The sequence below is a fragment of the Strigops habroptila genome, chromosome 12, assembly GCF_004027225.2.
Source record: "Strigops habroptila isolate Jane chromosome 12, bStrHab1.2.pri, whole genome shotgun sequence".
In the NCBI taxonomy this organism is placed as follows: Eukaryota; Metazoa; Chordata; class Aves; order Psittaciformes; family Psittacidae; genus Strigops; species Strigops habroptila.
This window is the reverse complement of record NC_044288.2, coordinates 6,299,939-6,312,658: the sequence shown is the minus strand read 5'-3', so window position 1 is coordinate 6,312,658 and position 12,720 is coordinate 6,299,939. Positions and strand designations below refer to the sequence as shown.

At 55.7% G+C, this 12,720-nt stretch overlaps 1 protein-coding gene across 1 annotated transcript; it reads left to right on the top strand.

Moving 5' to 3' along the window:
* Positions 1-8,613: 8,613 nt before the first annotated feature.
* Positions 8,614-9,476, top strand: LOC115615715 (gap junction beta-5 protein-like). Its single transcript, XM_030504206.1, has one exon. It carries the CDS (start codon positions 8,614-8,616, stop codon positions 9,439-9,441), a length of 828 nt encoding a protein of 275 aa, XP_030360066.1. The 3' UTR covers positions 9,442-9,476.
* The last annotated feature ends 3,244 nt before the right edge of the window (positions 9,477-12,720 follow it).

Below are 12,720 nucleotides of genomic sequence, written 5' to 3'. Positions count from 1 at the left end.
TGCCCCTTCTTTCTTCGAGCCATAATTGCAGGCCATGCCGCAGATGAATGTCACACTCCACCAAAGCCGGAGCACCGCGAGGCCAGGGCTTCCAGGCTCTCCGTCAATGAGCAGGGAGGCAGGGAGGATGCTTTTGATCCCACTCTTCTTCCTCTGCCATGCTGAAGAATTATTAGGCTCTGAGGAAGGTATTTCTGTAGCTTGAGCTTTCCTTTGCCCTGCAAAGGGGACCAACTGCTGCTCTGCCATGTTGAGAGGGCTGTGCCAGTGGTCTGTGCAGCATCAGCCAATCTCACAGAAGATGCTCATTGGGCTCCAAGCCAAGTTCAGAGCCAAAACCAGCATCCCTGAGCCCTCCACAGCACCCAGCCGTTGTGATGGTGGCCTTTCCTTTTGCTGGCTTCTGCTCTTGGATGTCATGCTGGAGACAGCCTTGTCTGAGGCACCACAGCCCTTTGAGGTGTTGTGCCACCTCAGCACCGAGATTTCTGAAGCCAGAAGCTCTGGTCGGACATCGTGGCCTCCTGCCTTCCTGTGTTTTCTCAGGTGCTTCCTCTGGCTTTGCTTTCATTAATTCAACACACACACAGAGAGCATAAGTGGGCTCGAACCTGCACATCCAGCAGCTGATATCCAGTGATCCAGCGCGACCCACTTGGAGAAGCAAGTTGCGAAGAAGTTCACTGTATCCTTCAGAGCAAGAGATTATCCTGGAGGATGAATTATGACTCCAGCAGCCTTACGGGTACAAAAAGTAAAATGAATGAGACGGAGATTTAAATGATGCTCTAGAAAAGTCTGAGCAGGCGACACCTTGATCTGAGAGAACTCTTAACTGGGGGTTTCCTTTTGGGTGAAGGACCTGGCAGCAGTGCTTGAAGGAGATGGAGGGGAAAACCCTGACACTGGTGGTAACAACAAATGGGGATGGAGGTAGAAGAACAGCAGGGAAGCCGGCATTGCCTTGGGAGATTGCCCTGCAGCTCCATCCGCTTCAGCATATCATCCCTACAGCTGGCTGGTATTTTGGGGGTCTGTTTTGTCCTGTTTTTAGGAAATGCCAATATGGATTGGGAACTTTTTCAGGGTCTGGGAGGGTAAAGGTCAGCCTGAACATATTTCTCAGCCTGAACTGAGAACAGAGAGGGGCAGACCAGTTTGTTAGCTGTTTTCTAGGCAGACCCAGTCCAGCTTTAGACGGCAGCTAATTAAAGTGCTGACATTTTAAGACACGATGATGCAAAATCTCTTGCTTTGAGCCAAGTCTGGGCCCTTTTCAGAGCTCAATTCATGGATTTGCTGCCCAGAGTCCCTGGGCAAATTAAGAGGGATGATGGGTTGTTGTTAATGTGGTATTTTTCTCAGGGTATGAGCAAGTTTTTAGCCTTTGGAAGAACGATGTAATGTCAGGCTGCCTGGATAGAGACCTCCAGAAAAGCTGAGCTCCTGGGGTAAGGGTTGGACTTGATCTTAAAGATCTTTTCCAACCTAACTGATTCTATGATTCTCTCTGGCAGAGGTGCCTGTGAGAGTGTTTGAGTTTTGCTTCTGCTGTGTGGTACCCAGCTTGGGCAGGGAGAACAGGGGAGGGGGAGTCCCAGCCCCATGGGATGGGGTCAGGGGCAGGAGAGCAGCCCTAGAAACTGTAACATCAGCCCAGCAGCTCTCCCCTGCAAAAGCAGAGTGATGTGAAGTCCAGCTTTGCTGTTTTCCAGAGGGTTGGAGGCTTTTGAGGTACCCCTGGGAGGGGAAGAGCGGGTGGGCTGCGGCGGTGCTGTTCCATGTGCCATCAGCACAGAGCAGAGATGCGGGTGTTGAGGCTGGGGCTGGCTGGAAGGGAGCGAGCTGCAATCAAGAGATGTATTGTGGCTGTTGAACTGCCTGCACAATGCAGCATTTAGGAGACAAAGAGCAAAAGTCGCCTCAGCACCGTGGGGATGCAGGAGGTGATTTGGGGGAAGGAGATGCTGGCCCTGTGGTGCAGGAGGGCGCTGGAGGTGATGGGGAGCGGGCAAAAGGGGGAAGAGCCCAACTGATTCTGGCTGCTGCGCACAGTTCCTGGCTCTAACCCGGTGTTGCAGGTCTGCAGGGTGAGCATGGCCATGCCACCCCACAAAGAGTGTCCCCAGGTTTGTTCCCAGGAGGCCTGGGAACACCAGCCCTAGGGATACTGATGCATCCAGGAGAGGGGGGGAGCGAGAGGCAGCAGTGTTCAGCTCTGAACTCATTTTAAAGCCCTGCTCCATCCCTTGTGTGGGGCACCCGGGTGCATGTTATCCCATCTGGGCATGTACCCATGGAGCCCATGCCTGGCCATGCTGGTGCCAACGGTGGCATCTGGGCTCTGGGGAGCAGTGAGAGGCTCCCTGAGGTCCAGGCCCCAGCTCCTCATTGAAAACAAAATGAAACATATACTGGGAGAAAGCATCAGCTCAGTGAAGCAGCCGAGCACCAAGAACTCAGCCGCCGCGCTGTCCATGGGGCACCGCAGCCGGGTTGGTGCGGGGTTGGTGCGGGGATGAACGTGAGCTCGGCAGCCTCTCCACCCAGCAGAGACATTTTCTGCTCCGTCATCCTGAGTTTTCTGCTCTGCTTTGCCAGACTGTTCCAGGGAAGGCGGGCGGCGATGGCGCGTTCTCCCAATGCCATCTAGTGTCTGCTCCGGCGGCCCAGACACTTCTAAGGCATCAGAGTTTATTTATTGCAGAATGATCTTTGAGTGCCAACAGGCTGCTCGGGCTGATTATTAACAGCGGTACCTGCAGCACGGATGACTAACTGGTGGGTGCACAGGTTGGGCTTGATTGTTTTTTCTATCACTCCCGTTTTGCGCTCGAAGCCCACCCCAGCAGGATGGAGCGAGGATGCAATGACATGTCTGGGGTGATTAAAGTCTTTCAGCCTTCAGCCGCTTGTCTTTAGCCCCGACATCACCTGAGGCTTAATAACTCAGAAAAGTGCTGTCATGTCCTATTGTCACCGTATTGGGAGCATGACCTCTTTCCCATTTAGCTGCCATTTCAAAAGAATATAACTTGCCAGGGGACAGGCATGACTCAGGAGACTGGTAATAGGATATAAAGACTTTGACCTGTGGGTCGCCCATTCGAATGCTGCCAAGGTCAGTGGCAAGAGCAAAGATGTCATTTGCGCGTTGATTATTTGGCCAAACAACCCAATACAGACGTAACTGGGCCCCTTTGTGGCAGTCAGCAGGAGCTGAGGGCTGGGTTGGACTCTGCTCCCACTTTGAGAGCATCCCAGGACCCCAACCCCTCCCTGCCTGGGTTTTAGCACTGTGTGACTGCCCTCGGTGCCCTCCAGCGCCACATTTGTCCTCCACAGTCTTTTCTCACCATCATTGGAGGGGCATGGTCTGTACAGACTGGGAACACTCTTATTTCTCCCTCATAGGGGCAGAGTGCCACAGCAGCACCTCCCCTCTGTGCCCTGTTGATTTGCTTCCCAGTGCAGAGAAAGGTTTTGCAGGACAGGCATCCCCTTCTCTCTTCCCACCATCATGGTTTAGGTCCCTCATCCCCATCTTCAGCCACCACTGGCCACATGAATTTATCTCATCGAGTCAGTCTGATTCCATGATTAATTAAGCCCTCCCTAGAAATGAGGTTACTCCCTGCAGTCTCACTCATAAATGTGAGCAGATTAACGGGTGCTGGCCATGTTACATGGTCATTACGAGGCTGGGCTGTGGAGGGTTTGCCTGATTTCATCCAGGCAGTCCCTGAATACAAGTTTGCCATAGGAGAGCTTCTAAACAGATCCAGAATATCTGCAAACCACCATCCTGGCCACGTGAAGGAAACCTGTGCCAGGGGAAGCATTAATATTGGTGGCTCTTAAGGCAGCTTGGGGTTGGTGCTGACATGAAGCAGCAGAAGGTCCTTTCAGCATCACTGTGCTGGTGAGCGCAGTGGGGTACAGCACGTTGGTGCTCTGGGCTGCAGCTCCCCTTGCCCCACAGTACCCACAGGTCCAGCTGCAGCAGAACCACAGCATCTGCTCAGTGATGCTGGATGCAGATGCCCTTGCCAGCAGACCCCATCATTAGCACCCTGCCCTCGGCTGCTGCTGTGCCAGGGCGGTTTCATTGCTGTCAGCCTCATCAGCAGCTCCTCTTTCTCACCACCCTCCTGTAATTGCAGCCTCCCTCCCTCCCCAGCAGCACTGGGTCAAGGGCTTTGGGTGGGAACCTCCCAGGGCCCTGTGGGATCTGTTAAAAACAGGGTTTGCAGCCCTCGTTCCCCCTCTCCCTTCCTGCTGAGCCCCTGGCTGTGGTGCTGGGGCTGCACTGGCTCTTCCCATGGGTGCTGGAGATGCAAGGTCAGTCCCATGGTGCATGTTCCTGAGCATCTGCAAGGCCTTTTACTGCCCTTTGCTGGCACCCCCTACTAGAGGTGGAGGCTAAAAAGCTGTGGGAGCCCCTCTAGGAAATCCTGGGGGTCTCTGTAAGTCTCCCACAAGCATTGGCAGCTTGGGGAGGTGGCGAATGCCCTTATAAGCCCTGGGATGGGGGTGCAGGGGACAGCAGCGGGGAGCCACGGGCTGGTGGATGGAAGGGGCTGACCCAGGCATGGAGCACTCAGTTCTGCTGCAACAGTTGAGCCACCATCCAGCCTCTGTGTGTTCAGTTTTCACTAATCTCTTTGGGGATTTTTAATTATCTGCAAACAGGGTGCCACCTTCTTTGAATAATAATAGTGCTGGGCACAGGGAGCCGGGGCAGCTGGTTTGTGCAGCGCTTCCCTGCTCACCACCCGCTCTCTTAACTTCACACAGGACCTGTTTTTCTCTATTTATTCAGCATCAATAATGGGATTCCGCCCTGCTAACCAGCATCTGCATGCAACATCACCGGCAGCAGAAGCGATTCCTGCTGAGTTAGTGTATAAAAGCCTTTGCAATCATCTTGTGCTACACATCTGAAGGAGGATTTAAATATAAGGCTCTTTAATAAGATGAAAATAGCCCTTTCCCCACTGCTTTTCTGCCTGCTCTTTCATGCCGCAGCAGCCCTCGGGTTGTGTCAGGGCTCGTCTGGCTGTGGGCTGACAGGTTTCCAAACCGCACCGAGCTTCTCCCCTCCCTGCACCATCAGCACAGTATCAGTAACGTGGCGCTGGCTTGTGCTGCTCCCGGCCACGTGTGTTTGGGCCCAAAACTTCCTCACTCTTCACAGCACAAATGTAAACCACGTTTCCTATTTTTAAACCCGCAGGAGCCACAAGGTCTGCCGTGCTTCACATCTGCAAAGTCTGTCAAGGAAGGGACCAAAGGACAAAAAAAGCTGTTATTATTATCATTATTGTTGTTTTTACTGTTCTTTTACAAAGTGAACAAACTTTTCTTGCCATTCCAAAACCTTCAAGGGAAAAGCAACATGCCAGTGGCCCAAGGAAGTGTTTTGCTTTTCTACAGCAACTTTTGCCTGATGATAGCAAAACCCAGCAGAGCACGTGGGCCAGACGGAGATGCCCCATGCAGGGTTGGTGTGTGTCCTCATGGCTTTAGAGCAGTGGCATCCGCTGACAATGAGCAGAAGAGTGCTGGTGGTCTCACCCATGACGGGCATTGAGGAAACCCTGTGCCTCAGCGTGTGCTGCAGGAAAATAGGTATAATCCTATTTACCTGCCTCCTCCGGAGCTGGCTGTGGTGTTTGATTCATGTCAGGAGCTTGGCTGGTGACTCCTGGATGAATGACGCTATATAAATGCAAAGCGTTATTAATACTTCATGTTGTAGTGAAAATGTACTAATGGGGCTTGTTCCTGGAAGATAAAGTGCTGCCATTAATACACCTCCATGTCCCCAGCGCCGTGGACTCACATGGGCTGGCTGGGTTTGCCTGGTGGAGGGTGCAGCCTTCAGCACCCTTCTTCTGCCTCTGGAAAACTGAAATCCCCAGCCAGTGCAAGCAGTGGGATGGCAGCTTTGGCCACGGGAGCTCAGTGCCCACCAGCCCAATGGCAGAGGGTGCTCCATGAGCTGCTCCTGTTGGGCTCTCACTGGCTGGTGTCAGCCCTGTCTGCACCAGAGCAGCTCCTGCCTCTTCCTTCTCCTCACTCTGTTGACGTGGTTTGTGCCTCCACCAGGTATTTGCCCAGTAAATGGGCGTTGATCTCCACATCGGCTCAGCTGGACCAGCAGGACATGGAGGAAAGCTGTGTGGCCACTCACCTTCTTGTCCTGCCATCAGAGCAGGGCAGGGGCGCCAGGGGGGTGCCGGTGGCTGTGCCCACACACCCGGGAGGGCAGCGGAGGGGTGGAGGTGTGCTCTACCTGCAGCCCAACGCCAGCAGACACTGCCCATCACGTCTGGCAGCTCCCCAAAAGAGGAGATTCTAACCCAGAAAGCAGCAAGCCACAAGACCCCCTTTGGACACCCACAAGCCAGAACATCCCCCCACCCAGTGCTGGGTGCTGCTCTGTGCCCCCCCAGCCTGCCCATGGCGGGACACAGCCCTTGGCACAGCCACTGCACAGGCATGTTATAATAAATAACTAAACCCAGGCTTGTTTGATTTCAAACTGCAGAACTCTCCCCTGGAGCCATCCGCAAACAGTGGTAATTTACTTTACAGCTGTTTAGATTTGTTTCTCTACATCACTTTTGTTTTCAAACCCAGCAGAACTGCAGATGAAGCGTGTGTTTGCTCCTCAGATGGCTCCTGCTGTCCCTGAGCTCTTGCACCCCACAGAGCAGCACCCGCTCCTTGGACCCTGCACCCCAGAGCTGTGAGCTGGGGGTCAGGCCTCAAAGAGGGGGTTCTCTGAGCTGGGGGCTCGTCTCGGGGTGGCTCCCGGGCTCCAGTGGCAGGGATGGAGTTGTGGGGGAGAGACTTCCCCCAGCTTGCAGGTGAGGGGAGCAGAGGAAAAGTGATTGATGAATTCGCAGTAAAACTGCCACCCACTCGTCAGGAGGTGGGGAGGGATAAAGGCTCTTTGTAAGTTATCGCCATGGTGCAAAGTTTGTGTGAAATGGGATTGCAAAGGGAAGTGTTTGGCTGAGCGGCTCCCAGTGCCTCGAGCAGGGGCTCCCAAGGCTTTGGCCACACCATCCCTGCAGGTCTGAGCAAGGGAAGATGGGTGCAGGGAAAGGCTGGGGGACCCCAGGCAGTGCAGGGCACCCCTGCAGCCTCTGAGCACCCACCTTCCTGCAGTGGGGCAGCCGATGCAGCTGCTCCCTGCACAGCAGCAGGATTGGACCCTGTGTGCTGCGGAGCAGCCCTTCACCCCTGGGGTTCTGACAGCCTCCAGGACACGTGGGGATCTGCCCTGAGCCTCATCCCTTCCCCTTGGGAATCTCCTCCTCGCTCAGGAGCCCAGGGATGACTCACGTGGCGCTGGCACTTCTCGCATGCACCGGGCGATGCGATCCTGCTGTGGGCAAGCACCAACAGCACCGGCCTCGGCGGAGGACACCCCGCAGGTAGGCAGCATGAAAAGACCCCCTTGCTGCGGCCCCCGGCCCTGCTGAGGTGGGGCTGGGGAAGATGGTGCACGCTGCAGAGCCCGGCCCGACGCCAGGGTGATGGGCACGTCTGGCAGTGTGCATGAGGAAGGAGATAGCTGGGCTTTGTGTGTGTGTCCCCCGGGATCCAACCAGTGAGACAGGAGCCATGTGCTTGGGGAGCGTGTGGCTGCACGGGATGGGTTGTGCAGAGCAGTGGGATGGTTTCACCCCAGGAGCCCTGCCAGTGAGGGGAAGTCTCGTCGTTTTACCGATAGGTAAAATGTCTAAGGAGAGTCAATGCTAAATCCAGCCCTGGGAATCCCGCTCGGCTGTGGCCCCACACCGCCTGAGGTGCACGTATAAAGCAATCCAGGGTCAGCTCAGCTGCTTGGGGTCCTGGTGCAGGCTGAGATGGGTCTGAGCTGATGAAACCTGGTTCTTGTGGCCACCAAGCCCTGGGTCAGCTCCTCAGCGTTGCCTCTGCTCCGCTGCGTCCACTTGCTGTGCCCGGCGCGGGTCGGCACCGGGATCCTCCTGCGCTGCCGGGCGGGAGCGGAGGCGACGGCAGATTCCAGCAGTGGGAGAGGAGCCGCTGAGCTCCGGGTGCGTCACACCCCGGCTGCTCCCACTTGTGTCTGCCTGGGCCAGGCCTGGCAACGTGAGGAGAATTCATAACAAATACCTGCGCAACGAGGCGAGAGATGGGGCGGGCACAGGACAGAGACGGAGAATCACAGTTTGAGTTGGGAGGGAGCTTTAAAAGTCACCTTTGAAGGATGGCAGAGGGCTGAGCCATGGACCGGTGGTTCAAAGATGCTTTTGCCACAGCAGAACCATCAAGCTTTGCCAGGTTCCTGTGACCATGCGGAAGGGGATGGTGCTCTGCAGAGACCAGGTCTGAGCTGGGGCACATGTCTGTGTGTGTCCCCGTGTGCAAGCAAAGGACAGAGATGGTCCCCAAGGCCATCCGGGCAGGAGTGTGGCTCAGTGCTTTGGGGCACACAGGTGTTCTGATGGGGACTTCTTGCTGCTTCCTTGGTGTCACTGTATCATAGGATGGTTAGGGTTGGAAGGGATGTTAAAGACCATCTTTCACATATCTTCTCTCTCCTCCCAGGCTAGCTAACAGGACCGGGGGACCATGAACTGGGATCTGTTCGAACGGCTCCTCAGTGGGGTCAACAAGTATTCCACAGCCTTCGGCCGCATCTGGCTCTCCCTTGTCTTCATCTTCCGCCTGCTGGTCTACGTGGTGGCGGCCGAGCGGGTCTGGAGCGACGACCACAAGGACTTTGACTGCAACACGCGGCAGCCGGGCTGCACCAACGTCTGCTTCGACCACTTCTTCCCTGTCTCCCACATCCGCCTCTGGGCCCTGCAGCTCATCCTGGTGACCTGTCCATCCCTCCTGGTCATCATGCACGTGGCCTACCGGGAGGCCAAGGAGCAGAGGCACCGCGCCGCCGGCGGGGACAACGGCCGCCGCATCTACCCCAACCCCGGCAAGAAGCACGGCGGGCTGTGGTGGACGTACATGCTCAGCCTTGTCTTCAAGGCCGGCGTGGACATAGTCTTCCTCTACATCTTCTACCACTTGTACAGGAACTACACCCTGCCCCGGCTGGTGAAGTGCGAACTGTCCCCCTGCCCCAACATGGTGGACTGCTTCATCTCCCGGCCCACAGAGAAGAACATCTTCACCCTCTTCATGGTGGTCACCACCTGCGTCTGTATCTTGCTGAGCCTCATTGAGGCCACCTACCTCATCGGCAAACGGTGCCGTGAGTGCGTCCTAGCCGGCAGTGGGGAGAGCCGCCGGCATAGCCAGGACTGCTCACTGTCCAGCGCCGAGCCCACAGGCATGGAGGGGCAGGTTTTCCATGGGGGGGACTACAAACCCCCCACAGCCTCCATCCCCCCCACGGCCGCCAGCCCTGACACGCCGCCCGAGGAGGAGACTGTTCCCTAGAGCTTCCTTTGGGCAGCTCTAGGAGCCGCTCACCTTCACCCCCCTTCTCCTCTTCCTCCTCCTCCTCCATCCCCTGGTGCAGGAGCACTGGGGGTGGCAGCACCTCGGGTTCAGGCTGTGCCTGGGGGCTCTCTGCCTCTCCTATCCTGGGGAAGGCACATTGTGTTGTTCTGCTGAATTTGGGGTACAACCAGGTCCTGTAGGACATGTGCAGTCCCCAAGAGCCAAGGGACAAGCAGCTCTGTGGTGGCTGTGGACCAGCAGCAGTACCCCGAGATTGAGCTGGTCCTGGGGATATCCTTGCAATGAATAGGAATTCCTATCCCTTAGAAATGATGGCCAGAGCAGTTGTTCTCCTGCTCCTTGGGCACAACACTGCCAAGAGCATTCACCCCTGGAAAGGCATCACTGCCACGGGCAGCTCTGGGCTGGCTTTGGAGCAACGCGGTGACAAACCAAGGCTTGTTCTTGCACCCAGCAACGGCAAAAGCCTGGCTGCGGTCACCAGGCACTGGCTGCAGGCGAGCAGAGGGCAGCGTCATTACCTCCCTGCAATCCCAGGCTCTACAACAAAGACATGAATTCTCGATTTCAAATGGGCTGCTGGGCACAGGCAGGCACACCCAGAGGTGTGAACATCCCTGAGGACCCATGGGTGGCAGAGCCCTTTGCGGCCGTGAGCTGCCGGGGATGATTTAAACATGCCACAAGTATTCAAGTCGGAGGTGGTGGAGAGGGAAGAGGGGCCAGTGAGGACTCGAGCCCCCCCCGGGAACCCCTGTCCCCATCCGTCACCCTACGTGAGCCTCTATTCCAGGAGGCTGTTTCAGGCTGTTTCACAGGGCTATTTCAGACTGATGTGATCGTCATTAATAACACTCATTAGCTGAGTGGGGACAAGAGCATGTTGTGGCAGCACTGTGGTGCAGGGTGAGGCTTGCTGTGGGCTACCAGCTCTTCCTGCCTGGCCAGAGGAAAACACCTGAGCAAAACAGCCAAATAAAGGAGAGGAAAACCACCCCAACCATTGATTAAACAATAACATTAAATGGCAGAATATGATCTTGTTTATTGCTGTAATATGTCGCGTTCTGCCATGACTCAGGCAGCACGGCAATTTCTAAGGCCATCAGCAGTAACTGAGCATTAGCTGGGATGAATAATTAACAATAATTTCATGGCAAATGCACTCATAAGTAACATGAACATTGAACATGCAGCTCGAGCTGTTGCTGGATTCGCTTTATTTAGAGGGGGTGATAATTATTTTCTTCCATGAGCACTTGCTGTCTCTGCTGGGAAGGACGTGGGATGGGGATGCCATCGCCGTGTCCTTTTGGACCAGGGTGCTCTTGGTGGCAGGTCATTGCAGCTACTGCCACTTTGCAGCGTGCCTGATCCAGTGAACCAGCTCCCGCTGGAAAGGCTCACGGGGCAGAGCTGGGCTCCTTCCCACAGCCCACCCTGGGGAAAGGAACCAGCCTGGATGTGCTGGAAGGGGATGCTGAGGGCAGGCAGGATGCTGCAGCGTCCGGAGGGGAGGACAGGGACCAGACCAGCCACCCTACAAGGGTGAGGATGGCTGAGGAGCCCTGGGGGGATCCCTGCCACCAGCCTGGGACTCTCTGGGCACACTGATACCAGTTTGGAGAGATGAAATACAGGTGGATTTCTCCCATCTCTTTTTAAGTGAAGCTGTGCTGGTCTCTGCCCTCCTTCTGTCCACTCTTACTGCTGTGCTTGCTGGTTTGGGCTGGAAGGGACCTTAAAGCTCATCCAGCTCCAACCCCCTGCCATGGGCAGGGACACCTTCCACTAGAGCAGCTTGCTCCAAGCCCCTGTGTCCAACCTGGCCTTGAACACTTCCACATGAAAATTTTCTTTACTAAAGCCTTTAATATCTAAGGATAGAAGCTGTTCTCTGTGCGCAAGCCATTGCCTTGATTTAAAGAGCTAGGGCTGGGCTGCTTGTTTTCAAGCGAGATTGCCTGCTCTTGATCAAGCCTGTCCTCAATTAGCAAAACCCCAAGGTGTTCCTCAGCTGCAAGCACTGATCACAGCAGAGGTGAGACCAGAGCAGCCACCCTGCTCTCCTGCCCTGCTTCTGCACATCAAAGTGGCAGCTGGAGCTGCTGCCTGTTGTGAGAGACCTGATGATCCAGTTGCCATTTGCTGTTGTGCTGCTTTATCTTGCTCAGAGCAAGCATTGCAGCCGCCCTGCAAAGCTCTGGGTTGTCTTGCACCACCCAGGCTTGGGATCAGCAGTGGCTGGCTGGACAAACAGGGGGATTTGGCTTCTTTTTGATGTGTTTCTGTGCTCTGCACCAAATGGAGCTGAGGTTGCCCTGGTTGGTGCTGCAGAAATGGGGGGCTGGAGGATGCACAACACTGGGTTAAGAGGTAGGGCCGGTGTCGGTGGTAAAGCAAATCAGCTGGGGGGTGTCACGATAAAAGCTGAGTATTTCCCAGACTTTGCATCGTTATACGGATGGAATATGCTTGTGGGGTGCCCAGAAGGCCCCCTGAATTTTGAGGAGAGGGGATTTAAAACAAAACCATCCCTAACTCCAGTTCAGCCAGGGATGTGGAAGGGTTCATGTGTGCAGTGGCACAGGTTGGGGGTAGCCCATCCTTCCCAGTGGGGGCTTGTTTGTTCCCTCCCCAAAAGCTTCCCGCCTGTTTGCTGGGAGTTCCGAAAACCCTCTTTGCTGGGAATTGAAGAGAAACTCTCTGGTTCGTGTCCAGGGTGCCGGCTCCCAGGCTCCCGCGACTCCCATGACCCAGCACTTGCTGGGGAGGTCTCCTCCCTGCGGACGTGGCCCTGGAGCGGGATGGATGGGATGCTGCTGGCAGGCGGGGAGCTGGAGATGAAGGCAGGGCTGGCTCCGAGCCCTGGCCAGTGGCTGCCTCCTGGGGTGACCCGTTTAAGACCCTTTTAAAGAGACTCTGAGGTTTTCCTGCTGGTTTGGCAGCCGCCTGCTCCGCTGCTCGGGATTTTCCTTTAGGAAGGACCCAAGGTCAGGCCACTGGTTTTAGGGATCACATCCAACACAGAAGCCTTTCACCCGTCACCCACCGGGCTGGAGCAGGGTGACATACCCTGGTCACGTACCCAAAGCTCCTCCGAGGGCTCCCCAGTGCCAAGAGCTACTGAACCATGTTGTCGACTTGTCCCTGTGCCCACGCCGGATTACTCAGCAGAGGGATGGTGGAGGAGGCACCGGGACTTGCCCTTTGCTGGGACACCCAAATCCCCAGCTTAGCACTGCAAAACACTGC

Excerpts from the sequence above, each read along its gene's own strand:
- LOC115615715 (XM_030504206.1), top strand. The coding sequence starts at position 8,614 with ATGAACTGGGATCTGTTCGAACGGCTCCTCAGTGGGGTCAACAAGTAT.